The 27700-nt window shown below is 40.1% G+C and overlaps 1 protein-coding gene across 2 annotated transcripts in view; it reads right to left on the bottom strand.

Annotated features, from left to right (window-relative positions):
• STAG1 (STAG1 cohesin complex component) overlaps positions 1-27700 on the bottom strand; it is a 150202-nt gene that overhangs the window by 58660 nt on the left and 63842 nt on the right. For both annotated transcript variants that reach the window (XM_074153156.1, XM_074153157.1), the window contains exons 6-9: positions 22063-22267; positions 19503-19654; positions 15086-15159; positions 4603-4726 (exon numbers count right to left, since the gene is read on the bottom strand). In XM_074153156.1, the coding sequence (XP_074009257.1) occupies positions 4603-4726; positions 15086-15159; positions 19503-19654; positions 22063-22267 (555 nt within the window). The remainder of the gene's footprint in view (positions 1-4602; positions 4727-15085; positions 15160-19502; positions 19655-22062; positions 22268-27700) is intronic.

Genomic DNA, 27700 nt, shown 5'->3' with positions numbered 1-27700 from the left:
ACCACCAACACGCCAGACACGAGATGTTCCTGGAGTAACCATGAGAATCATCCAAGTGACGTGAGCTTTTAACACCCCAAAAAGCTTTTTGGGGGAAAGAAACACAGCAGAAATTTCCTATCTAGCAAGGAAGTAATTGGGTGGGAATGCTAAAGTTGGGGTAATTCAATGAAACTTACGGCAGGGTAAAAGCAGCAAACAGTGATGCAGAGCAAGGACAGGAAGAGACTTACTTAACTAAGAGATGAATTAATGAGTTAATTAAGAGGTGAAGCACAAGAGGAATACAAAAAACAGAAGAAAGATGAAATATAAAAGGCCTGGGCACAGTATGGAGCGGACACAAGAAAACTTTCTGTAAATATCTTTGGAGCACAACAAAGGAAAGTTACTTTGCTTTGAAGGAAGAGGAAAAAAAGGAATTGTCACTTTTTATGGGCATGGTGGGTAGGAAAAGAAATAATAAATTAAAATGACAACACAGACTATTTAGCTTCTGCGAAGAAGTTTTTAGCGGCAAACATGGTTAAGCACTCGAACTGCTACAGAAAGCTGTGGAAAACCCAACACGAGGTTTTTTAGAAAATATGACTGTCTGTGAGAAACACTGTGAATATACAGTGAATTCTGCCTTAAGCAGTAAAGGAATAAGCAAAAATATTTCCTAGACTAGATTTGAGCCAGATTTTCTGTAATTCTGAGCTGAAATTCCTAGTGAGTATGAGTCAACCTACGGCAGCAAATGTTTGCAACCATACAAGACCTTTAATTCTGTTAAAGTAAATGAGCATCACTTTCCAGCTATTTTTGTGTAGTTACATCTATGCTTTACAGAAAGAAAAAAAATTTATCTGAAAGGAAAGCCTTGCCGTTTTTCTAAGTAAATAACAGACAAAATATTTACATTATCAGCACTCTAAGACCTTCCATTCTCCTGAGTTTCATCTTCCAGAAAAATATACTTCCTTGTGGTTCTGTCCAATTTATAACTGTGACACTTCCATTATTGCAGAATCCTGAATTCATCCAGTCATTGGTTCTATGCATGCCTCTTCCTCCAGTCCAGTTATTCCTGTAATTCCCCTTCTCTCAGTGTTTTTAGATAATCATTCACATATTTTTATAATTTTTGTTAAATAGAATCCTTTTTCATGAATATGAGAAATGCTTTGCACTAATACTTAATTGTTAATGCTTTCTTTTATTTACAATTTGAACAAAGCCATCAAATGTTTGCCAACACTCTCAAATGACAAACATTTATAATATTTCCCCTCTTTTTGTTGAGATAAAATCCTCCAGGCACTTCTGAGTTTTGAGCACAAAATTAGTAGTGCTGCTAATGAAGCAAAAAGCAAGACATACACCTCTCATGGCAGCAGCGTGGGGTAGTCTACATTGCTCTGGGAGAGCCATGACCTACTCAAATTTCTCTTTAACATGGCAGACCTGTGAAAAAGGACCCATCCTGATGGAAACACACCATTTTCATATTTTTTACATGTTAATCACAGGGCTTGAACCATAAAGTTAAACATTCAGAAGTTTGGAAAAACTACGATTTCAGTTTCCATATAATCTTAATAAAAACAAGTTCTATTTTTTCATCCTTTTAAGTTAGGATACTGTCACGATGAAGTATTCAAATACCATCTGTTCCAGAGGACCCTGGGTTCCTTCCTTTCACAGAAATAGACAATAAGTAAAGCAGAGGGATGCAGAGAAGGAAAAGGCATTTTCTTACGTGTTAGGAACTGGTTTAAGAACCATGACCGTTTATGTACCTAGAGATACAATTATGGTTCCAAAACAGCTCCATGCATCAATGAGGCAGGTAAAAATTAAGACTGGACAGTCTGATTTAACACTTTTTTTTTAAAGAGGTTTTTATATGCAATTATATTACAATTTTACATATTTTTAATTTATACTCCCAGATCCATGGGAATGAAAATGATGCTTAAAAGGAGCGAAAGGCAGAACTAGAAACCCATATTCAAACGAGAAAGTAATCTCTAGAAAAACCAAAAAGCATTCATCTGAAATTCAGGAAAGAGGCAGGATTAACATACAAAATATACAGATTTCTCAAATTAGAGAACTAAACTCCTGTATCCTACCTCTGGCAAGTTTTTCAAGTAGTGCCAATGAAAACCATGCTGTTGTTAAGGGATCTTGTACTACTGGAGGGTTTGCATTTTTAATTGGCTCTTATTCCATCTTTTTCAAGATATTCTTCCCATTGCATTTTCTTCCTCCTTTCTGTACCTCCCCAAATGCCTCTCTCTCTCCATTCTCTCCCTTTTCATCCTTTGACGCGTGGCTCACCTGCCTCTGACTCCTTCTATTCTACTTACTCTATACATTAAACATACACTACATCATTAAAAAATACCACATATCATGTATATCAGGATATGAAAGAGATTAGCTAGTGATTTGAAGACTGAGAACCCCAAGGCACTTCTGAGGCAGGCAACGATAAATATTACAAAGCAAGGAGCAGGAGAGTAGCCTGATAGAATTCTTCCGCTTCTGGTCCAGATGGAACCCCCCCCTTTTTTTTTTTTTTTTACTGTAACACTGTAATTTAAAATGTCTGATATGAAAGAACACATTAATTTTAAAAAAGCTAAGGTAAAAACGTATATTAAGGCTGCAGGCAGATGACTAAAGCCTGGCCTGAGGTTAAGCTAAGTGAAGAGGAGGTGAGAAACTCTGGGACACGTGAGAAATTGCTTGATGTGACAGATAACAGTGCGCGAGGCTGACACCAGTCACGGACAGTGCCGTGAGGAATGGCTGGGTTTCACAGATGGTTAAAGGGAGTTATGTGAGAAATGGCTGGACCTCACAGATACCAGAAGGGGACTGAGAGCTGCGAAGTGCAACGCTGCTAGATTCTGCTCTTCCACTGGAAGTGCTGCCTTGTGGAAATGTTCTGCTAGGATCAGAATGTGCTCCAAAAAAATCCACTGCAATTATTCAAGGAATTTACAAGCTCTCCACCACACCTAAAATCCTAATCCTCCAACCTGAGTTGACCTTCCCACTGATTTGGTAACTTGAAGCAATGATCTCCACCTCCTCAAGCGCACCTACTAGTGAGGCACACCAATGCCAAAAATAAGGTACACATGATGGAGCAGCAGCTCTGCCCCCCAAAGCACCGTGATGGCCAAGTTTCCGTGGCCAAGCTTTAACGATAGGAAACGTAGTGTCTCCAGAGCAAACAGAGATCATGGTTGATTATAGCAGTAAGCAGGACCTTTCTCCTAAGCAAGTTTTATAACAATGAGATGTAATGTAAAAGTTTGGGGAAAAGGTGTAAAGTAAAGTTGGGGAAAGTTTGTAAAGTAAAAGTTTTGAGAACTGCAGATTTAGAGAGGAAAAACCATCACATATCTAAAGCATACAGGATACTTTTAACAAATAAATTGTTTATCCAGATCAAGGTAAGATGCAGATCCTTGTCAGCTATAGATAAAGCAGAAGAACCAGCAGCAGCAGCCAACTTCCCTCCTCAGCGAAAGCTAACATCTCTCTCACTGATCTTGTTCGGGCTTCAGCAAAAGAGTGACCGAGTCATATCCTCAATGTTAATACACTGTCCAAAGTTATTTAAGAAATCATCTTTTTAAACAATCAGCTGCTAACTAGCAGTTACGCAAGCCATCAGAATGAACTTGCAAACTTTTAACTGTTTTCCAGCAGTGCTCCTAGAAAAAAAGAATATTCTCAATCAGGATGCTGGAATTTAATGAGCATTTCAACAGTAGGTCTCATCTGTGTTCCTTGAATAATGTTAGCAAAGGAGTTTAGAGTAAAACAAGTGTTCTAAGGGTTTTTGGTGAGAGTGAGAGGACAGTTAGTCCCAGTTGCTGCCTGGTGTACAAAAACCCCACAGAGTCAGAAGTGCAAAGTCCTGTTCTATTGGCATTAGGAACGGGCTTGCCCTTGCTGCAGGAACCGAGTGGTACTTAGGCCTGGTGCCACCCAGCAGAGGCACGGTGCGGATACCATCAGTAGGAAGAACTGTGGTGAGACAGGAGAGAACCTCGGGATATAAACCTTTTGCTTCCACCTGGTGTTTCCGCAATTTTTTCAAGAAAAAGCTAAAGAGAACCTTGAAGAGGTTCTTCAAGAGAAAATGAACTGATGAGAATTCCACTGGTTGTGGAGCCAGTGATGTCTGTTGGAGACCCAGAGATGTTCTCTTTCCTCTACTGGGCAATGTAAATGGAAGACACATCTGGAAATCTCTTTTCTATCCTGCTTCAGACACAAAGGTTCTCAGGGGTGATCTGAGGAGACTTCTCTTTCTCTTGTAATCAGAAGAGGAGCACTACAGAAACATTTCTATTAAGATATTCTAATGGATACTGAAAACACAAAAAGCATATGAAGCAAGCACACAGTTAGAGAACACTGTATCCTTATTTAAGCAAACACCTTGAAATAACCTGGTTTAAAGATAAATAACAGGCAAGAAAAAAGAACAATCTCTGCAAATCAAAGATGATATCCTAAACATGTCTTGGATAGTGTAACATCAGCCACCTGCAGTACACTCCGCTACGTACAGGAATACACAATACTTACCCTGTCATGTAGTGTCCAGCCAACGTATTTTAAATAACTATCATTCAGGAAGGCATCACTGTACATTTTCATCCAGACACCAATTTCTTCAATACAGACAGCTCTAATCTCAGCAATAGCATCACTAACAAGGAAAAAAAGAAAAGAAAAAGCATTAAACAGATTACAGACACACACCATTCACTTCTCATTCCCACTGCCCTAACTATAATGTTTTGCTTTCCTTTTGATGAACTTTACTATGTAGGGCGCATCACTGTCCTCACTGCTGTCTCACTGATTTTCTGTTTCTTTACGTCCTTGAACTCACTGATCTATCTAATAATTTCAATATTTCTACATTCAGATACGATATTTTTATTATCTCAAAAAACTCTCACCCTAGTTTGCTTCTCAGTCTATTACTCCATCTTTCACCTTCCTCTTTTCAAAGAAAATTAAACCGGGTAAAAAAAAAAAAACAGGCTGGAAGGCCATGTCCAAAGAGTGGTGGTGAATGGAATTAAATCGCTATTGGCAGCCAGTCCCAAGTGGTGTTCCCCAGGGCTCATGATTGGGGCTAGTTCTCTTTATCAACAACCTGGATGAGGGGATCGAGTGCACCCTCACTAAGTTTGCAGAAGACACTGAATTGGGTGGGAGTGTTGATCTGCTGGAGGGTAGGAAGACTCTACAGAGGGATCTGGACAGGCTGGATCGATGGGCTCAGGCCAGTGGGATGAGGTTCAACAAGGGCAAGTGCCAGGTCCTGCACTTGGGTCACACCAACCCCATGCAGCGCTACAGGCTTGGGGAAGAGTGGCTGGAGCTGCCTGGCAGAAAAGGACCTGGGAGTGTTGGTTGACAGCCAGCTGAATATGAGCCAGCAGTGCGCCCAGGTGGCCAAGAAGACCAATATCATCCTGGCTTGTTTCAGGAATAGTGTGGCCAGCAGGATGAGGGAAATGGTCATCCCCGTCCTCGGCACTGGCGAGGGCCCACCTCGAATATTGTGTTCAGTTTTGGGCCACTCACTACAGGAAAGACATTGAGCAGGTCCAGAGAAGGGCAATGAAGCTGGTGAAGGGTCTGGAGCACAAGTCTTATGAGGAGAGGCTGAGGGAGCTGGGGGTGTTCGGCCTGGAGAAAAAGAGGCTGAGGGGAGACCTTCTCGCTCTCTACAACTCCCTGAAAGGAGGGTGTAGAGAGGCGGGGGTCGATCTCTTCTCCCAAGGAACAGGCAATAGGTCAAGAGGAAATGGCCTCAAGTTGCACCAGGGGAGGTTTAGGATGGATATTAGGAAAAATTTCTTCACCAAAAGGGTTATCAATTATTGGAACAGGCTGCCCAGGGAAGTGGTGGAGTCACCATCCCCGGAGGTATTTAAAAGACGTGTAGATGTGGTGCTGAGCAACATGGATTAGTGGCGGACTGGTAACTTAGTGGTAGGTTAACAGCTGGACTCGATGATCTTAAAGGACTTCTCCAAGCTAAATGATTCTATAATTCTATGATTATGAATCCAAGCTACAAAACTCGAGACTCCAGACAATCATTTCTGAAACATCATTATTGACGCTTGCTGAGCAGGCTTGACTCTCTCAAGCCAGAGGGTGTAGGACAATTGCAAGGTGGAAAAAATTACTTGGTTTAACCAAAGGACCCTGCCAGAGTGGCAGAATGGAATTTGGTACGTAAGCAGGTCTTGCTTCATGCACCCCATGAAAGCTCCTGTAACAAAACTCAGGAGAATGTTTACATTTCAACATTGGTTTTTTTTTCCAGTCTTCTTGGTTTTTTTCTACATTCTAATTGTGGCGAGTGATGGAAGAGGCAAAGACATATCTCAGGCAGACTTATCAGCTGCTTATTGAGGAGGGGCAGCAGGAAACTGTCTGGATAGATCATCTAAAGAGATCAGGGATGGAAATTATTTCAATCTGATTGGCACTTTCCTGCCTGACTGACACAGAGCACGGTATATTTACTAATAACCAACGACGGCTAAACAACGGGAAAAGGGATTGGGGCCATCTGGCCCTTTAGTAATTTCATCTCCGAGACATCTGTTACTATGAGAAATCGCTTGTGCCACTCCAGCTGGCACTGCTTCACAGTTCAGAACTTCAGCTGTAATAAGCAAAGAACATAAAGAGCCACCGTAGAGAAGAAGGGAATGTCTGGTGCTTTGCAAACGCCGGCCTTGCTTATAATTGAGACTTGTTCCCTATTCTTATAAGAAAATCTTTTTAGAAATGTAATAAACATCAATTTAATTCTAAACCAGCAACAACAGAACCCAAAAATGAAATCTAATTTATGGAAAAAAAAAAAATAATCAAAATTCCAAACTTCAAGCAAGAGAATAATTGCAAAATAAGAGAAACCGTATCTTTCCCAAAGTCTTCAATTTTACAAAATACAAATAAAATGCACTCTATCTTATGCTCAAGATACTTACTGCGTAAGTTCATACACACAAAAGAGTGTAACAAAACCATGGCTACTCCATACCATAACTGCCTATGGACTTCCAAACTGGTCCACCTCAATAGGGGCCACTCTACTGCGTATGATCTTCCAGGTGCCAAGGTGAAAACCACAGTTCCTACCTGAACAGGGCAACCAATTGCGCTGTCGTACACACCTAGACCTGACACCCCTACAGTCGACTCTCTGGTTTTCTCATTCAGTTTCTAATTATAAGGAGAAAATTGTACAGATGTATAAATGCATATAAATGCATAAAACATGCATTTAAAGCTAATATATCAGCGTGAGGGGGAAATTTGTAGGAATGCCATCAAACTACTATCATTTTCTCTCTTTGCCTACGTGAAGCACCGATTCTATCAACTTCCAAACAGAACCATTAAAACTGGTCTGTCAAACTCGCTGAAGACTCTCCCGCATCAAAACCAAGGTAATTGTCAATCCACAATGTAGCCAAGCTGCATTACAAGCAGAGTAGGGCATTAAAAAAGCTGTTCCAACAAGGGATTTCTCAAACGGGTTTTAGACGCTGCAAGGATGAATGTGCTAAAATACTACATTCAAGAATTTGTACTATAAAAACTGCACTCATTATGGGGAATGCAGCCACAACAAAGACAAACTTCAATTAAAACTATCAATGTATTCTCATATCTATAGGTCTAATTGTATATTACTTCACTCTAAACTAGATTACCAAATTCTCTTTTATGGAATAATTTTTTAACTATTTTAGTTAAAATATAGGTGGAAGGAATCAGAATGCAAGACTTAAAAAACAATCTAAAAGACTGATAAGTATGAATCAAGTTAAAAAAGGGGAGCCATGAAGACATTTCCACTCGGGGATGACAGTCTGAGTCTTCACTTCCAAATAGGTTATTTCACCACCTCATAAATTTACTAACTGTGAAGCATTTTGGAAGGATTTAATGGCAATCCCCAAAAGAACCCAAGTGTCAACAGCTATTTAATCATGCAGCACAGCCAGCCAAAAATCAGGAAAATTTATCTTTTCTGTAAGAATGCATTCAGGCTTCCCTAGGCAGACAGTGAAAAACTGATTCTTGATTCAAAAGCTTCTCAGGGATCCCAAGGCACCAGCGACAAACACTCACTCCAAGCTGCTGTTTACAATTAAAAAAAAAAAAAAAAAGGAAAAAAAAAAAGTGCTATTCAATTAATTACAAGATTTAGTATAAAAATAATTAAACATCTTCAGTATAATTGAAAACGGCAAAGAATCATGCATAAAGCATGTGAGACTAGCAAACAGACTCAAGTTGCTGGACAGGCAGGAAAATTTGTGAGACACCAATTTCCCACTTTACCACCATCGTCCAGGTAACTGTATTACCAGTAAGAATCATTCGTCTTCTTGCAGGAATCCCTAACACAGATTCCATGTCCGTATGAAGTACTTTTGGAATAATTCATGCATTATTCATTATCTTAATTATAAATCAGTGACGTAAGTTTGCATTACTTGCCAAATGCTGCTACAAAAGAACAGAATCTAGTCCAGCACAGAAGCAGATCTAATGATGGATCTACAAATATTAGACATAAAATATATGTAACCTTCTTTCCAGCAAAAACTGCAAAGTAATGTCTATACAGTGGAGGGGAAACAGCAAATTATTCGCAGCAAAATTCGCTACCTATATTCCTACTCTTAGTAAAGAGGCCCCCCCATGATGCAACTTCATAAAGAGATTTGACAAAAGGGGATCAGGTAAGAAATTCACCAGTTCCTTTTCAAATTCTGGATTGAGAAGGCAGGTCCGTAAAACTTGGGACAAACCACAGCAAACGGTGTCAGGAAACAGGCTTCACTAGTTGATTGTTTCAGAGAAACAAGCATCAAAAGTGCAGCTTCAGCATATAGTTCATGCTAAATTACACTCAAGTATTTCAATTAAGGCCAAAAGTATTTAGGACCCTGAGACACGGAGTCTATACTGGATAACTGGGATATGTCAGGTGGAGACTGGTATGCTCCTCAGGGTCTTGCTGGAGCGGTTGCCAGTTGCAACTCTTGGGTTCTCTCAGTGTGTTTGATCACAAACTAATTTAGGTTACCCAAGACCAAAACTGAAAGTAATTTAAGTTGATCTGCACTGACATGGATGCTTAAATCCTTAAAGATTTGAGGGGAAACACCAAGGCAAAAGATGGAGTTGACGAGGAGAGCAGTAACTGCTTCGGGACTTCTTGGAAGCTCCTAAAGGACGCCTGACTACACTCTCATTGCATGTTTGCTTGCCCAATGTAACCATTGGAGGTGTTGCTTCTCACATCTTACTCTTAAGAAAGAACTACACATAAACTTCAGAAGAACGTGGTATTATTCAACATGCAAACTGGATATGAAGAGAAAAAAACCCACATTGTTTCAGTCAATGGGTTGGGATCAGAGTTTGTCTATGAGGAAACTTTCTAACAAAGACAGAAATGAAGGTCACTCACCTGCCGCTGGCATTCTTTGGGATGGAACCTCAAATTCCCAGTCAAGGAATATGAAATGGTGCAGCCCTACAATTAATGTACCTTTGCCAATCGGACCAAACTAACCCAGTCCCTTGGGCTGCTCGACAGTTTCTAAACATTTTGAAGATGTACTTACAAAGAGAACTGTCTTTTCTACTTTTTTCTATGACTCTCTCATCTCTGGAGCTAAATTAGGATGCCATAAGGGAAAAAGGGTAAGAAAAACAAGTGTGCAGAGCCCACTTCCACAAATTCTGGTGAATGCTCCCTGCGTATCCCACTCCTGGGAGGGGCTGGTAACCAGCACTCCCGTTTCTAAGTAATTCTATGCAAAGTGCTACTTAAATAGCTATTTCAATAATGTGTTACTAAGCTGATTATCCAACATTCTTGCCAGACAAAGGAATTGTATTGTTTGAAAGCATGACTTGAATTTCAAGATGTAGCTCCACATTATCTCTAAAACCAGTGGTTCCCCAAGACTTACATCACACTAACACCTTTGCTTATATGAAGTATGATACAGGGCTTTGTAGGAAAGGGAGTGTGTGTTTTTAAACTTAATATTAAGGTCAAACTCATTTAAGTACCAAGATCTAACTTTTTGCTTTTCTCTTTTCTTATGCCTCTAAGCGACAAAGGGTTTAGGTCACTTCTATCTGTTCTTTCAACATATGTAAGAATATAATGCATTTTCTTGTCACCTAAGATGTGTGTTTCACCTCCTTAGGGTAACATATTCAGGGGGAAGGAAGAGGATTTTTCTATGGTTTTATGTGCTGACTGGTTTTTGCGCCTCTCAGTCTCCTACCTGCTTCCTCACCAGACTTCCATTTAATATCCCCTCTCCCTGATTTTCATGCAACGCTCTCGTTTCCTAGACTGGAACTCAGATGAAACTTGCTGCCATCATTGTATTTACCCAGCAGGAGGGAAACGAGCACCTTGGAAGGAGACAGAAGCATCTCCTCTGTAAAGATGCCATCTACATCTGGCAAGTTTAACCTTAATTATCAGTACTGCCAAAAATAACGCCCGAGGCTCATTGCACTCCATAAATTCACAAAACCGTCGTGTCTGAGGATCCCCATTCAGGTCTGCCAGAAGTTAAAACTGTAAAAGATGTTTTGCTGGATGTTCAAATCCGGAGGAATGGCTCTTTGAGCATTCAAAACAAAAAGATATTATGAAGCAGGGCTCAAATAAGAATTCTCTGAATCTTACCCTCTGAAAGGGAAATGTGTCTGGACACACATTGCTAAATCAAACGCAGGGAAGTAGCAAAACCAAAATTTTGACATCTCAGATAACTGTTGAGAATGATGAGCTTGAATACTTGCGATGAATATGTGCTACATCTGAGAAGCTATGTGGCAATAATCTCAGAATCAAAGTAATCTGTGATATGCAGATACAACCAAAATGAAGAAACAGGCCTCCCCACCTCTCCTTTTTTTTTTTTTTAAACATACGTACACCCTGCAAGCAATATGCAGCTTCTTTAACTTTAGACAAAAAACCCATTACTTTAAGATCCCTGACTTACCAATATATATAGTATCTTATTACTACATACCACATACCAAAGGTATTAGACTCATACAGACACAAAACTGGTTATTTTGAGATTAGGACCTCTGAACATCACCACATCCAAGCCCCTACACATGTCTTGTACATGCAATTTCTGAGTATTTCCAAGGCCAGATATTCTACAGCCTCTCTGGACAATCCATTCCAGAGTTTGATTTCCCTCACGGCCCTGGATTCCTGTTTACCAGTCATCATCTCTGCTGGTTTTATTCTCACCAACACAAGCTCAGCAACTTGACTCTAACTGAATTTGCTCTTACGTCTCCCCTTTGGTGCTAAATCTCAGTTTTAGAGAAGCGAAAAAAAAATGTCGACAGACAACCAAAGTGACACAAAAATAGTCAAAAAAAAGTGATTCAGGAAAGGGATAAGGAAATATGCAATGAGGTAGGTACATCTCCTGTGTGTTTATTAAGCATATCTCCATTTTTTGACCAAATCTGCTGTTAACACAAGACTAACATTACACCTAGAAAATTGTTTAGCTATTTCTATAAATCTTTTTTCTTTTTTTTTAATGTGAGCAGTGAGCACTGAAATCTTCCAATAAATTATAAAGTAATCTATAGAAAGAAGATGTAACCTCACTGTAACACTAGCTTACTGGTAGGAAGACAGCTACATTCTGAACGAAACAGTTTGGGGGGGCTTTTTGTTCAGATCAAGGACTTGCTGTTTAAGTTACAAAGGTCACTGAGCATGAATCACTGTGGCAGAGTCTGAATCATATTATGGAAAGGGATTTCTTCTCTGGGAATAATTAAAATAACGTTCTTTTTAAATCATTACCACTTGCACATGGGCTAAGGACTGTAAAATGATGTCGTGTTTATAAATCATTGGAACTATTTGAGAGAAGGAATGCTTAAGAAATATTATGGAAGCAGGTAAGCATTTGAAATGAGTTGGAGATCATGAAATGGAGAGTTGGGCAGGGAGGAACCTGATGAAATTCAACAAAGGCAAGTGCAGGGTGCTGCACCTGGGGAGGAGTAACCCCCTGCACCAGGACAGGTTGGGGACTGACCTGCTGGAGAGCAGCTCTGAGGAAAAAGACCTGGGAGTCCTGGTGGACAACAGGATGACCAGGAGCCAGCAATGTGCCCTTGTGGCCAAGAAGGCCAAGGGCATCCTAGGGGGCATCGAGAAGAGTGTGACCAGTAGATCGAGGGAGGTCATTCTGCCCCTCTGCTCTGCCCTGGGGAGGCCCCATCTGGAGCACCGTGTCCAGTTCTGGGCTCCCCAGTTCAAGAGGGACAGGGAACTGCTGGAGAGGGGACAGCAGAGGGCTACAAAGATGATGAGGGGCCTGGAGCATCCCTCTGATGAGGAAAGGCTGAGGGACTTGGGTCTTTTTAGTCTGGAGAAAAGAAGGCTGAGGGGGCATCTGATCAACGCCTATAAATACTTAAAGGGTGGGTGTCAGGAGGATGGGGCCAGTCTTTTTTCAGTGGTGCCCGGTGACAGGATGAGAGGTAACGGGCACAAACTGGAACACAAGAAGTTCCACCTAAACACAAGGAGGAACTTCTTCACTTTGAGGGTGGCAGAGCCCCTGGAAGAGGCTGCCCAGAGAGGTGGTGGAGTCTCCTTCTCTGGAGACATCCAAAACCCACCTGGACACGTTCCTGCACAATCTACTTTAGGTGGACCTGCTCTAGCAGGGGATTGGACTAGATGATCTCCAGAGGTCCCTTCCAACTCCATATCATTCTGTGATTCTATGATTTGAAATCCTTTCCTTCCCCCGCCTCCAGCCCTGGTTTTCTCTTTAATTAGCTGGTTTTAATAAAATTTTTTTTTTCCCTCTATGTTCTTGCAGAGATATGACTGCAGAAATTTGAATCTATGTTCTCTGTTGTCTACAGATGACTCGTATTCAGGTATATGTAGTAACAGACTCTCTCAGAAGCTTCACAGCAGTTAGGGAGGCCGGAGAGATGACGGCATCCTCACTGCTCAGAGCACACAACACAACTGATTTCAGCAAATTCTTCAGGGCTCTAACAGTCTCAGCCTGGGCATCTTTTTTATTTCAGGGTGCGGATAAGCAGGGTTTATTTATTTGGCCTCTCCTTTGTTACAGAAATATCAGCAAAATCAGGCCCTTGCTAATGCTGGCCGGAGGCATGAAAAGAAACTTGGGTTGCAAAAGGAGGATTTAAAAAGAGCATTTTTCCAACCTTACACAAGAGCATGAGCTGCTAGGAAAACACTTCTTGTTTGACACAATACTAAGAAACTAACAATACTAAGATACTAAATTCTGAAGGGGCAAAACCGGAAAAAATCTTTGCATTTAACTTTGTTACCTACCCACCATAAAAGCTGCTTTCATAACAAAACAGTGTGAGTGCTACACTGAGCTAATCCTAATGTACCTGTTGACTGTGTAAACCCATCCTGCTCTTGCCAAGTAGCTCAAGGCTTCCTGACCCGTTCCACTGCCTCTCAGACCTCTCAGTTCACCATCCCTCCTTCACCACTTCCTCCGGAGGGAAGAAACAAACGGAGAGCAAATGAAATCATCCCACAGGTGTGTGGGACAGAATAAGGATACAAGGTCTGAAGAAAGAGAGAAGTGTGACATAAGCACGCAGAAAAAGAGGTTCTGTTGAAAGTAATCACTATACTTAGATCCCTTGTCTTTTTAAGAGACCCTGTTTTGCTGCTACCTCTGATCTCCTTGGAGAGATGCTCCCAGCACTGCTATAAACTTCCTTTCAAGTATCATGCATGGGTACAGAAGGTACATGCTCCAACTCCACTGTGTTGCTTACACTCACTTATTTCTTAGCGCAGGCCCCTTCCAGATTTACTGCACACTTTTCTCCATAATTACAATAATCCCACTGCCTACCCGAACTGTGAGTTCCTCCTCACCTTCTAACCCTCTTCTCATAAACCCTTTCTTGTTTTCTGCCATTTGTCTAAAACATTTCATAAATGGTAAAGTTTCAAACCAGAATTTCAATCTGAAAGGTTAATGGCATAATTCAGTATCCTGGAATTTTATCTTTCGACTTCAGTAAGTCAATTAACATTTAAAGAATTGGTTTCACCAAGATGCTGCAGATGCTCTGAGGTATCTCGTGATACAAAACAACCCTAAATCTATTTTAAAAGACTACTGCTCTCTGATAAACCATATTCCAAAATAGCATGCACCAGTCCAAATCTACTGGTTTGTGGAGTTCTAAAGTGAACAGGAGTGCACGCATGTGCGCATTCACACGCACACATGAATATGCTGCTGTGGTTTTGTATTCACAAGACACAGAATATTAACTAATAAAAAACCCCTTTGTAATGTGCTAAACACCATAATATTTTTTTTAATCTTCTTGCTACAAACATCCAAAACAATTAAAAAACAAAAAATACACGTTAACTGGAATTAAGGCTTTTGATTGCCCTCAGGTAATTTAAAGAAGAAAAAGCCTAAAATAAAGTTGAAGTTGTGGCTAAAGCATATATGGTGGGAAGATCAGAAATTTACTGTTTACACTTAAGATATACAAAAGGAAATGCAGAGTAGAGGTACCCAACAACCAAAACTGCCCTCTTATGACACACAGTGATCTTTTGGTTATTCTTAAGATGTGTCATGTTTGTGCTCCCACCTTGGATGACTTTTCTTTTTAAAAGACAAAGATTCAAATTCCCTGTCTCCCACAACTTTTAAAACTGTTTTACTGAATTAAAATAAAGTTGTGTGGACGGCTCTACTGTGTAATTCTCTCTCTAATTAACTCTAATTAATAGGGGTTACACTTAGATTTTCTTCCATAACTTCAGTGGTTTAGACACTGCTTTTGTGGCACCTAGAATATTACATCAGAAGGAAAATCAACACAGCAACTGCCCTTGACATTATTTATGAATATACTTTGTTAGCAAAGCCTACTGTAGCATGCATTTTCTTACCGGTATCTATGAACAAATATACCCTTAAAAATAGAGTTCATCATATTTTCGATTTCATCTTGGTTTTCTTGTAGCTGCAAAAAAACAAAACAAAAGTAAATAAAAGATCACCGCTTATTATAATTGGATATTCCACAATTCCTTATTGGGAAACATTAGAAGACCATGGAAGAGCACTTAATTAAAGGTATTAGTAGATTCACCATTTTCTATTTTTCTAGCACATGCCTATACTGTGTGCATATATATATATATATGCAATGCCTTAATGGAAGAAAGTTAACATTCTCTACAAACATCAATTAATTTAGTTCCAAATTACTCCTTTGAAGCAGTCATCACCATTTTACTGCTAAAATTTATACAAATAGAGACTGTGTGTTCAGCAACGGCAGCAGTCAGTGCTGTAGTCATAGTTAAATGTAGTAGATAGAACTGAGAGTGAATGGCAGCTGCAGAAATGGGGCTGGGTACAGATCAGGAATCCCCTCTGAAAAATCTGAAGTCAAGAAGGAAAGTACTTAAAGATGTTCTCAATCTTAAGCATGAGTGTAATTTGCTTTATCTTCAGTGCCCGTGATAACTGAGTTTCTGAAGCAGGGAGGTTTCCAGAATCAGAACATGGGTGCTTAACACTGGAACCCACCTGACATCCAGGCCTTAGACTGCAAAAAAACAAACCCAAACATAAACCAAACCCAAGTGAAAAAAAAAAAAAGTGTTATGAGCGTGTTTTTATAAACAGGACTGTTTTTTTTAAAAAACTTAATATTTCCTGTATAATATGAGCACGTTTTGTACTATGGAAAGCATACTTTGTGTCAACGCATCGTTAACAAATCCTAAAGGAACACCTTGGAATCAATTAAAGTATTATCATGCTGTCAGCTATTGTACTAAACTAAATAAGTATGAGTTAATCACACCAAGATGCAGCTTTGTTAAATAAGATGACGCCAATTTTATACAATCAGCTTGCGGAGCAGAACTGCTACTACACTCAAAGGCATCATTCTTCCATCAAGGTGTTTCTTAATATCAAAGCAGAATACAGCAACGTGTGCGAATGTAAATTTTCCCACATTTTCAGAATGAAAACCACAACAGAGCCTTTGCTAGTACAGAGTGCACATATGTATAAAACAATAAAACCTGTATAATTATGGACATATACATGTGACAGATAAAACATCTTAAAGCCAGAGGCAGAATTATGATCAGCTGTTTTGACTTCCTGCATAGCATGAGCTCATAAACACTTTCACCTCGGGGTTTATATTTTTCAAACCATGTTTATAAACATTCTACAGTATCTTCCAGATAAGATCTAAAGCAGCTTGCAAAATGCAGTAAATGAACTCTCCCAGTTTCCTAAAATGTAAGGAGGTGCTGTCTCCACTTTGCATATGGGGAAACCGAGGCATTGAAAGTTCTTGACTAATTTGTCAAACACCTGCCAAAGAAATTAATTTCATAGTGAAAGGGATTATGTACAAAGGGAAAAGTTGCGCCCACACCAGCTCTGTGTATCCCACAGGGCTGGTACACAAAACAAGTGTATTTAGACACAGCTTCTGGGAGAAGTGCTGTTTTCAGCATCAGCTCAACCCAAATTTGCACAGACTAAATGCCCATTCAAGAACACAGAACCCAAAAGGGAGCTTGAATTTCTCATCCCTCCTCAGTCAGTTGACTTCCCAGGTTACAGGCAGGCAAACAGCCACAGAAACATGGGGCTAGAGGCAACCCAGCACAGACTGTGGAGCAGAATGAGGATGGGAATGAACCAAGAAGCCTCAGGAGGCCTTCTGAAAAACTAACAAGGCCCTGAAAGGGAAAGGGGAAGCTCCCACAGAACTTTGGGTATGAATCGTTAATATAAAAACACACCGCAGAGGTCAGAGAGACTGAACTTTATGAGCCATGAGAAGGTTAAGATACTGAAGCAAAGTGTACTTCGACATATCTTTGTCCGAGAAGTTGAGCAGCACCATACAAGACTAAGTAGCGTAGATGAGGGGACAGCATGGATGGATTCCTCCCTCTTCTGCTGCTCTTTCTACAGGGAATGTACAGCTTGCTATAAACATGGTAAGTTATCAGCTGTATACCTGATACGGAGATCCACATGCTGGGGTAGAGCTGGTGTAGAAGGAGAATCAGAGATTCAGTAGGTCCATTTGAGAACCCTTTTACTTTTATGTGCTAACATTTAAAAGATACAATTCTCAAATGTATCTTAGTTTCAGTAATGAATTAACAATTTTCTCCAAAACTTAAATTGCTTTTTACACTTTCAGCTTTTCTAGACCACATACTTGAATTTCAGTGCTTAACTTAAGGCATCTTGAGAGAGCATTTGTGTCTTGGGATTTCTGCTCTTACCAACACAAAAATGATTTAACACACCCCTCCTTAAACCTAAGTAAAAATAAGGGAAACATTCTCTTCTTGACTCTGCAAATATTTTGAAAAGCTCGAAGAGCCATGTATGACAAACACAAAATTTGAATTACTGCTGGCAGCAACTGAAACACAACTTCCTCTATTTTGTGGCAGATTGTTACATAAATCATCCAGTTTTGTTGAAAATCTCATTGACAAGAACAGACCTTCACGCACTGCTCTCACATTAGGTATGTAGAAGATGACATGAGAACAAAACACTTCAGAGAGAGTGTTCCCTCTCTTCTACTTCAGATGAATTTGTCACACTTAGCATACAAACTGTCCCTGTATAACTTCACGAAGATAAACGCATGCCTGGGTATGTGCCTATAAGGGTTTATTATGATGGCACTACATCAAAAGAATCAACTAAGGAAGTGCCAACACAGAGTACTATTGTAAATTCAGCACATTTAAACATGGGAAATATACACCGTTATGTCAGGAATTCTTACACAGAGCCATTATGCCATCTAATCCTGATAAATCTCTTCTGTACGGGGCCCTCTACTATGCTCCACACGGTGTATCTGAGGACATGCTCAATCTCTGCTCCTCTCCGGCTTACTCCGGTACAGCGTTTTGGTGAGTTTTAGTGAGCACTGATATGACAGAGACTGAACAGACAAATAAAAAGTGAAGGTTTGCCAAATGCTCATTCTTTTTTCAGGGGTTCACAGCCCCGTGCAAACCTGGGCATCCTTGCTTCCGAGTCTCCCCAGAGAAATTATATACTGCATCTCCAAAAGATATTGAAAAGAACAGTATAGAGGATGTCCACAGACATAGAGGTACTAAACCAAGTTAATCAGTGTGATTAGTGACTTTGTCCTTCTCTGGAAATTCAAATCAACAATCAACAGATGTGGAATAGAAACTGCACTCCAGCTATTTTAACAAAGCAACTCTGCTTTTTAAAATGCTTTAAGGCTGACATTGAATTTAATATTTAATTTAAATGTTTCTCTTGCAGTTTGGGCAGGAGAGATTGTTCTTACTTTGTACCTTAGTGCATGGTTTTAAAGAATTATGAAAGCCAGATAAAATTGTGTTGCAGTTCATAGCGGTAAAATAAAAATACATAATTGTAATTATCCCCAGACAAAGACTGTAAAGTCAAGCAATTTTGAGTCAAAGTCATACCTAAAAGAATCCAAGGTGCATACAGGTAAAGCACCCAGACATCCCTAATTTGCTACGGAGTAAAACAGTGGTGGAGGAAATATATTCAAAACTAATATATTAAAAATAATAAACTTAAATCACATACACTTCAATTTTTAAATCAATCTTATGAGTTTTACATGGCATCTTTACAGATTATGGCTGTTTGGATGCATATGTATTCATTTCCTATTTGTTATCTTCAAATTTCTTTTAAGTACAACTCTAAAACTGAATTTCCTGGGATATAATACTTTATTTAGGGATGATTACAGCAACCTTCTAATGCTTTTGCTCACCTAATGCCCGTCTGGTACTTACTAAAAGTGACATTAATGTCTCCCTAGCTTCTTCTCCCTGAGATCAGGTGCTATAGCCCCCACTCCAGTGTTTCCTGAAAGCAGCTACAAAAAGAAGTACTAATGAGACTATGTAATAATTGCAGTGATCAAAGGGAGAAATGGGCAGCGCAGTGAGGGACTACATGTGATCTTCTTTTCAAGATCTGTTTGCATAATCAAAACAGTTCCTACTTACACCTTGAGATTAATTTTCTTCCTGCTTGGTCAAGCCTGAGAATAGAAATTACCCTGTGTGTGCAGAGCAGCACACAAACTTAACTAAACATGTTAATGCAAGAATAAAAAATGTAGCCCAAGTAATATGCTTGAGATCACACAAACAGGACTGCAGAACTAATCTCTTGTTTCTCACTGTGGTACTCAAGTCACAAACCACCCTGAACTTTCTGTTGGAGGGAACGTATATGAACCAGGAAAAAAAAAAAAAGAATCTTTTCACTTGCCTCTTTTCTTTTCTGAAGCAGCAGCTCCAACCTTTCATTAGCTCTTTTGCCAATCATTTTGTTTCTCTCAGCTTCATACTGCCTCTGTGTATTGTCCTGATGAATGCTCAGGTTTAAGGCAACATTCACAAGAGCAGTCATAAGCTTCATAGCTGCAAAGGCAGAAGACAGAATGTGACTCTTTACCTGTAGTCAGAGCTAAAAAATATTTCCTCAGCACATCCATACTCACAGAAAACCACCACCTCGATCCTCACACAAAGCCATCTGGAAAGGCACTTCCCACCCAAGCAATACCCAGGTCACTTGGCTCATCTGAAGGTCAGAAAAGAGAGTATATCTACTGCATTGGGCTCCAGGAAATGTCCTTTGCCATCTCCTCCAGAAAATTATGCAAGTTCTGAGTGCATAAGGTCAGTGAGAAGCATGTGAAGCTGCAGGATCAGTGTACACCATGAAGCCAGTTATCGCATCCTCTCTGGCTAAATACACAGCATTGTCTTCGAGGTAGAGAAGCAACGATACAAATGGAGAAGTGAAGCTACTTTTGTGGTAACTCTGTCTTATCTTGGTATTGCTCAAAGCTGGTAACTCTAGAAGAACCCACATGTCCTTCTTAAGTTTCTTGCTACAGTGAATCATTTCTCATTCAAGTTGGCTAGCACAGAGGAAAATTGAAAAAAAAAAAAAAAAAAAGACCTCAAAAAACATTCCTTCAAGAATAAATCAATTTCTAAAAGTAGATTTTCGGAAAGTTGATCAAGACTGAGCTCAATGGCATCATGCTGACCTCTGCTCTGCAGGACAGCAACATAATTAAGTGTGCAAAAACTAGCTTGAAGGAAATTTGCAGAATCAAAACAAAGCTCTCAAGCTTGTTAAAACAAACACATAAATAAATAAATGGCATGTATTGTCACTGGAAAATGCTGGAGATCTACAGCAGCTCCTATTCCTAATATAAGCACTAAATACACTTATATCTAATGCAAGAAGCCAGTAGTGGCTTAAATAACTGAAGTTATTTGTGATGAACAACTGTAGCATTTGCTTATCCTTGCTTGAAGTTTCTAGCTACAGAATCCATTCCAAATAATGGTAACTATTTCTTCCCCATAGCACAGGTCTTGGGTAACCTCTCTAATGTGTGCTGCTGGTTCCTGTCTTTCCAATCAAGGCACTTACACTTTCCAAACATCTGTCCCACGCAAGGATGAACCAATCAATGTGAGGGACCAGAGTGTGTATCTCACTCCAGGATCTCACTCCTATGAAACAATCAACCACAATCTAAGCAAACAGCAAACCAAAATCACCTGGAATTGAAGACAGTATCAGCTGGAAAGACATACAGTTTCCATCTCCAATAAAAGACACAGATTTCCAGCAGGTTATCTGCAGCTTAAATAGTGCTCACCTTTGAATACCGAATTTGTAGAGGGAAACTCTAAACCTATAAACTTATGCCTGCATAATTCATGTTTTTACCATCCCATTACTGAGTAAGGTGAAGAATGCAACAGGATGGGTTTCCCAAAGAATTCAGTCGCTGTGAGCTGAAGGGACTGGAAATCTGCCTATTACTTCAATTCGTAGGAAGAGAAGAAATTTTAAACAAATCCTGATTGAGTTTGTTGGACGCTGTGTATTACACTTGGAAATCTGAACAGAATTGTAAGAGGTTGATTGTAGAAAGACTAAATCAGTAACAAATATCGGCAGTAGAAATATTCAGATTACTCCAAATGTCTCCTATAAAGGCTTCAAATATTTGGCATGATCTATGAACAGTCTAGGGAGGAGAATCTTCCAATAAGCTGTATTTCAGCACATCAGATGGTTGTGTCACCTGACATAACCAGCTTTAGACACTTGCATCCAAGCCAGCCACTCTAGTACTGCTCGTAATTGGAGACAAATAGTTACTGCTAGAGAGCAATTCATCCGTCTTCCAGGAGACATCTTATATAGGTCTGATGAAATACCTGCTAGAAAAGTCTATTCTATCTAATGATATACCCAGTGCTTTCCCAGATGTAGGTAGGTGTGTTGAAAGGTGCAGCGTGGCTGGAGGGAGAAGACAGCGAGACCTACAACTACGGCCTAGTGCTCCCCAAACTAGCGCTTCTCAAGAGTGAAGGCACAGATTTTATTTTCGAGTGGACTGAAACTCTTTGATAATCAAATTTGCTTGACACTTATTTAGAATAAAATCATACCATAAAATACACAATTATGAAGACATTCTATACGAAAACTGAACAGCTAATAATAAAATGCAAGACATAAGCATGCCCCTTTTGATTCACAGGATTTACTGCAGGCCCCTGGGTATGACAAAAATGTCTGAGACTAAGTGATTCAGCATACTCCTTTCCAAAGAAAAAAGTGTATTTTAATTACAGTTATACCATAGAGGGTACCTTGGATTTGATCAAGTTTTCAAGAGTTCTCAGTGCTGGTCAAATTCCACCTCAAATCAAAATTAGGAGTAACTCTCAAAGCGGCTAAGCAGTAGCAATTTCTTTGAAACAACTCTTCTCTGCGCTAGCTTACTTACCAGCTAATGTACTGGTGTGCCTGAAAGCCCGGACCTGGGAATCTGACAAACCAGTCAGAAGAGAGATCACCGTGTCCATCATGTACTCATCGTAAATGATGCTATACTGACACTGTCGAATGAGCACTCCAATGAACTCGCAGAAGTTGGATCGAAACTTCTTCCACTGTGGCCCAGGCATGGTAAGTGGATAATCACCACTGTCCTGAAGAACAAGAAACCGAAAATATGAAGCATTAAAAGTCTCCCCAGTTAATTTCTTTTAACGCTGTTGTAGCCATCATGGTCTAAGCTTCTAAGCTAAACAATATCCTTCAAGTCAACAGAGAGTAACAAATAAAAACAACACATTATTCTTCAATAAATAAAGCATCTTGTTGATATGAAACCACTTTTACAAAGACTTCATTATAACTGTCCTAGACTTGCAATATTAGCTCTCTATAGTCCAAAATATGCATCAAGGCTCAATTCTTTTCCTTGTGTCCTGGGTTAGGTAGTGCGCAAAAAGGATGAGAAAGGAATATTTCAAAGTGTTTAAAGTCAAAACCTAAAGAAAGGCTTATGTGATTGAAGGTTTGTGTCATTCTCCATCCCCACTGCAACTCTATGTCAATATTCTAATCAACTGGCTGCCCCTCCCCACAAATTGCTTTCCTCATGTTTACAACTGAGATCTTATCAGAAAGTAAATACTACCCTTTTTTGATCTTATAAACGTATCCTTTTTCTAGCAGTAAAACCTGCCTTCTGATAGAATTAATGGAAATTTTACTTCAGATTCATACACCTGTACAGTTTCATACACCCCATCTTCCAAAGATTATTGCAAGACTGGAGTAGGCACGTGAACACTGAGTTCATTTAAGTTTAACTCCTCTCCAAGTCTGCTCTTACTATGCTCACTTCAAGCAATACTGCGCTTCAGCGAGACACACACACTTTCATTCTTCAATTAGAAAAGGTCTTTTTCCCCTTCAGTGGAAAAGACTACATTTGATCACCTGATTTGTAAACCAATTCCAGATTATCCAAAACATCAGGGCAATAATGCTCCATCCTGAATCTCTCCCAAGATAACAAGTCAGTAGTATCAAAGTTAAACCCATTTGTACGCATTTATTCTGTGGTTTTGTGAAGAACAAGCACATCTGTTCTCTCGGGACTCGGCCTATTGCCCAGACAGAACCATGTAGAGCCAGTAACATAAACCTAGAGGAGCTGTAATCAAATAACCTTTTGCCTAAACTTCATAAACTATATCCCCCTGCAGCAAAACCCTTATCTATCAAATTTATATAAAATAACACACATTTCAATCATACTAAAATAACGACTAAAATTGCAAAGACAAGCGCTCAAATGTTAGAAAAAAGACAAAATTACAGGGCACTTTTAATGACCTGTCTCATTCACTGCAATGCTAAATTACATTAGCTTAATGAGTCATATTTTTACTTCCAGCTTTGAAGGTCCAATCTGAGAGAAATACAAGCTTTGGTTTAAATAAACCAATACGGAGGGTTGTAAAGCTCCTGACATAAAGGTATCTCCTAGCAGACATAAAGACATCTCCTGGCATATTCAATTGCTGCTGCGAGTCCTCAGAACTTCTGTGAATCGGACCAAAGCATTATGTAGTAGAAACCCAGGTAAACGGAGTCTAAAATAAGGAGCAGTATCATCAGCTGTGCCTTGTGCCTCTGCTTATGCCTAACGCTCGTCAGTGGATTTCAGCAAGGTACGATGTCTTGCCATGTAAATATGAGCCCTGCATTAGTCTCATATTTAGTTAAACTTAGGACTGAAATCAAAATGTTAAAGCTTTCTCCTCAGTGTTCTCCTGACAGTAACTCCATATGAACACCTCAGACTCCTTTTATTCTCCCTGCTTCCACCTTATTTTCACAAATGATCTCCAGACTAAGTCCCTGCCTGCACAGTACCTGTAGGAATTCTGCATGTGAACCTACATACATAATATATGCTATATATGTATGCCATACATACTTATATATATTTTTTTTGGAACAGATCCTCAGAATCTCTAGTGCTGTGTGTAACCGCTCACATTTGTATGATGTATTTTTAACTTATAATTACATATAAAACAATCCTTTTGAAAAGTCTATGAAGACTGCAACAAGAACACCTCATCTAGCTGAAATGGGAAGAATAAATTGACAATAAAGCCACTCTATTGGATCTTTTATTCTTGAATACCTATAAAAATGTGACACATCAGTGACACTGACATGTGACACTTGATGGTCCAGTGGTTGGAAAACTCAAACCAAGTTTTTGTTCACCTGCTAACTCTAGCACAAGAATTAGGAGGGAATTCATCTACAAAATGTCTGTACTTGTAAGCCAAGCACCCAAATAGTGCAGCAGATGCACGTCTGTGGAGTTCCCTGTCTCAAGCTGAACCTGCAGCAGCAATGAACTAAGTTATTTCCATCATTTAAGTCCTGCACAAGTGTTCCTCCACCCACAATGAGGAAAATCAATGCTTCAGTCCCTGCCATAAATGCAGAAATTGGGACCAACAGCCAGCTGATTACTGCAGCGCTGACAGGACAACACGGCAATCTTGAAAAAGTAAAGGAAGCGGCAAATCTGAGCATCTTCAGTGGAGACAGAGCTATTTTCTGGGCAGCACACTGTGCTAATGAAAGATAACGCAAGATTTTACCCTGTCACTGGCAACGGTGTCTGCTACCAACAGCTCTCCCAGGAACAGTGATTGTTCTGAACTTTTACTTAAAAGTAAGTGGACACTAAACAGGGGGCCAAAAAGTGTTCTAACACTATGCCAATACCAATTGCAATTTTACAACCTGTTGAGGACCAAGAAAGATTTTGGTTGGTTGGTTGGTTGCTGTTGAGGGGTGGCTGACACTCCATAAGGCTGTGCTGCCATACAGCGAGACCTGGAAAGGTTGGAGAGTTGGGCAGAGAGGAACCTGATGAAATTCAACAAAGGCAAGTGCAGGGTGCTGCACCTGGGGAGGAGTAACCCCCTGCACCAGGACAGGTTGGGGACTGACCTGCTGGAGAGCAGCTCTAAGGAAAAAGACCTGGGAGTCCTGGTGGACAACAGGATGACCAGGAGCCAGCAATGTGCCCTTGTGGCCAAGAAGGCCAAGGGCATCCTGGGGGGCATCGAGAAGAGTGTGACCAGTAGATCGAGGGAGGTCATCCTCCCCCTCTGCTCTGCCCTGGTGAGGTCCCATCTCAGGCACTGGGTTCAGTTCTGGGCTCCCCAGTTCAAGAGGGACAGGGAACTGCTGGAGAGGGGACAGCAGAGGGCTACAAAGATGATGAGGGGCCTGGAGCATCTCTCTGATGAGGAAAGGGTGAGGGACTTGGGCATTTTTAGTCTGGAGAAAAGAAGGCTGAGGGGGGATCTGATCAACGCCTGATCAACTGACCTGATCTGATCAACTCACCTTAAAGGATGAGTGCCAAGAGGATGGGGCCAATCTTTTTTCAGTGGTGCCTGGTGACAGGACAAGAGGTAACAGGCACAAACTGGAACATAAGAAGTTCCACCTAAACACAAGGAGGAACTTCTTCACTTTGAGGGTGGCAGAGCCCTGGAAGAGGCTGCCCAGAGAGGTGGTGGAGTCTCCTTCTCTGGAGACATTCCAAACCCGCCTGGACAAGTTCCTGTGCAACCTACTTTAGGTGGACCTGCTCTGGCAGGGGGTTGGACTAGATGATCTCCAGAGGTCCCTTCCAACTCCATATCATTCTGTGATTCTGTGATTCTGTTTCATTATGTGTTTTACCCTGAATAGTAATGTAAGCTGTTCTTATTCTAAAAGCTTATGTTCTGGCAGATCTTTTTTGTGACTGTGACAACCTGCACAGACCAATCTGAAACATTATGACTAGCAGTATGAACATAGGTCATATAACATATAATATGCAATAGGTCATATAGCCTTTCTAAAGTTACTGATAGATGAACGTAAATAGAAATCTGCACTAAATTCTAAAATGTTTTCCACTGCTTATAGAATCATAAGATCATCTAGTCTTATAGGGTATGAGTTTATTCCAGATTTCAAAATATTCACTGGGTTGTGGTCTAAGACTTAACAAATTTGTGCTTTTATAGTAAAACCCACAAATTCTTTCACAAATCCATTCAAGTGATAGGGCACAAGCCAGAATGGAAACTTTCTGTTAGAACTCTACAAGTTCTGAAAAGTCTTAGGTAATGGAGAAAGAAAGCTTATGTACTACCAACTGTAATTCTTGGAGATATGGTGCTTAAATGTACATTCATAGCGTGCATAAGGAAGTGAGATTCTTTTCTCCTTTGAGAAAAAACTTTGACAGTTTTTGAAAAGGATTTTTTGAGAAATACTTTCTTCTGTCAACTGTGGGACAATCCTCCCTTGGGCAAAACTGATGTTCTTTGGCTTCTGGACAGTGCCTTGGCTGTTGTATTGTGTACAATGGGGCTAGATTAAAGACAATATCCAGTTCTGCTTTCAAATTGCACTAGGAAAAATTCACTGCATTTTAAAAAGATGTTTTAAAAAGCAAAACTAATTCAGCCAGAATGTAGCATGAATTGATAGAATCCTTCTGTTTACCACTGTACACCTAAATTTTATTTACTGTACGCTACCCCACCTGTACACAAAGGCCCTGAGTTAATACCCGAGTACAGCTAAAGGAGCATCCACATGGCCATAGTTAAGCACTTAATTAGACATTCTGTTGTTCAAGGCCATGAACAAGATGTAAAGCCTGCAAAATGTAAATCCTGAAAAAGAGCAGCGCTCACATTTATAGTTTTCCTGCTTAACTTTTTGAATGACAGCCTTGGCATTCCATTTAGAATCGGTCAGAAAAAGACACTGCTGTCCTGCAGAAAACTCCTGTTTCAGCATTTGTTTTCTTCACTAAGAAAATTGAACATTCAGAATATTTAAGGTTTTTATACATGAAAAATCAAAGAAAATACAGTTCAAAAATCTCAAAGCTAAAAAGCATACACCATTAGGAATATTTTTATTTTGACAGAAGAAACCCAATCTGATTTGTAATACACTTGTTTCAAACAAAACGCTTAGATCTTTTGAAAGAGTATTTCCTTCTGTAACACTGTTCCAAAATGGTAATTTTCATGTCAAGTTTCTATTTGGTTTAAATTGCCATTTCAAATGAACAAAACATTAATTTGCAGACATCAAACAGAGCAGAATGCTGCAAAAGCCTGCAGTCCCGTCTCAGGAATCCAGAATTTTTGTTGTATGACAGCAGTTCCAACTTCAGAATCTAGAATACCACCACCAATTTCAGGGGGATGAGAAAACTTCCTACGGTTCTTAATGCCTCCTCTTATTAACCCCTCTAATACCCAGGATGCAGACAGATAAGGATATTCCTAAAGCCATACAAAGATGCATGAGGGTCTACACAGATCCAATCTAGGGCTAGCAAGGACCTGAGCTGGTTCTGGTGGTCAAAATTGGCCAGGCTCTCTTACACCACCAGGTGTGAGCCTGTTTCATGCTTTTGCCTGATAGTACACTTACAATTCACAAACTTTTCACTGCCAGTATTTCACCACCCAGAGCCTAATTCAGTCCACAACCCTGACTTCTCAAGATGAGTG

This window comes from Numenius arquata, chromosome 9 (assembly GCF_964106895.1).
Source record: "Numenius arquata chromosome 9, bNumArq3.hap1.1, whole genome shotgun sequence".
Classification (NCBI taxonomy): Eukaryota; Metazoa; Chordata; class Aves; order Charadriiformes; family Scolopacidae; genus Numenius; species Numenius arquata.
Note: the sequence above shows the minus strand (reverse complement) of the source record. Positions and strands in the feature narration are given on the sequence as shown.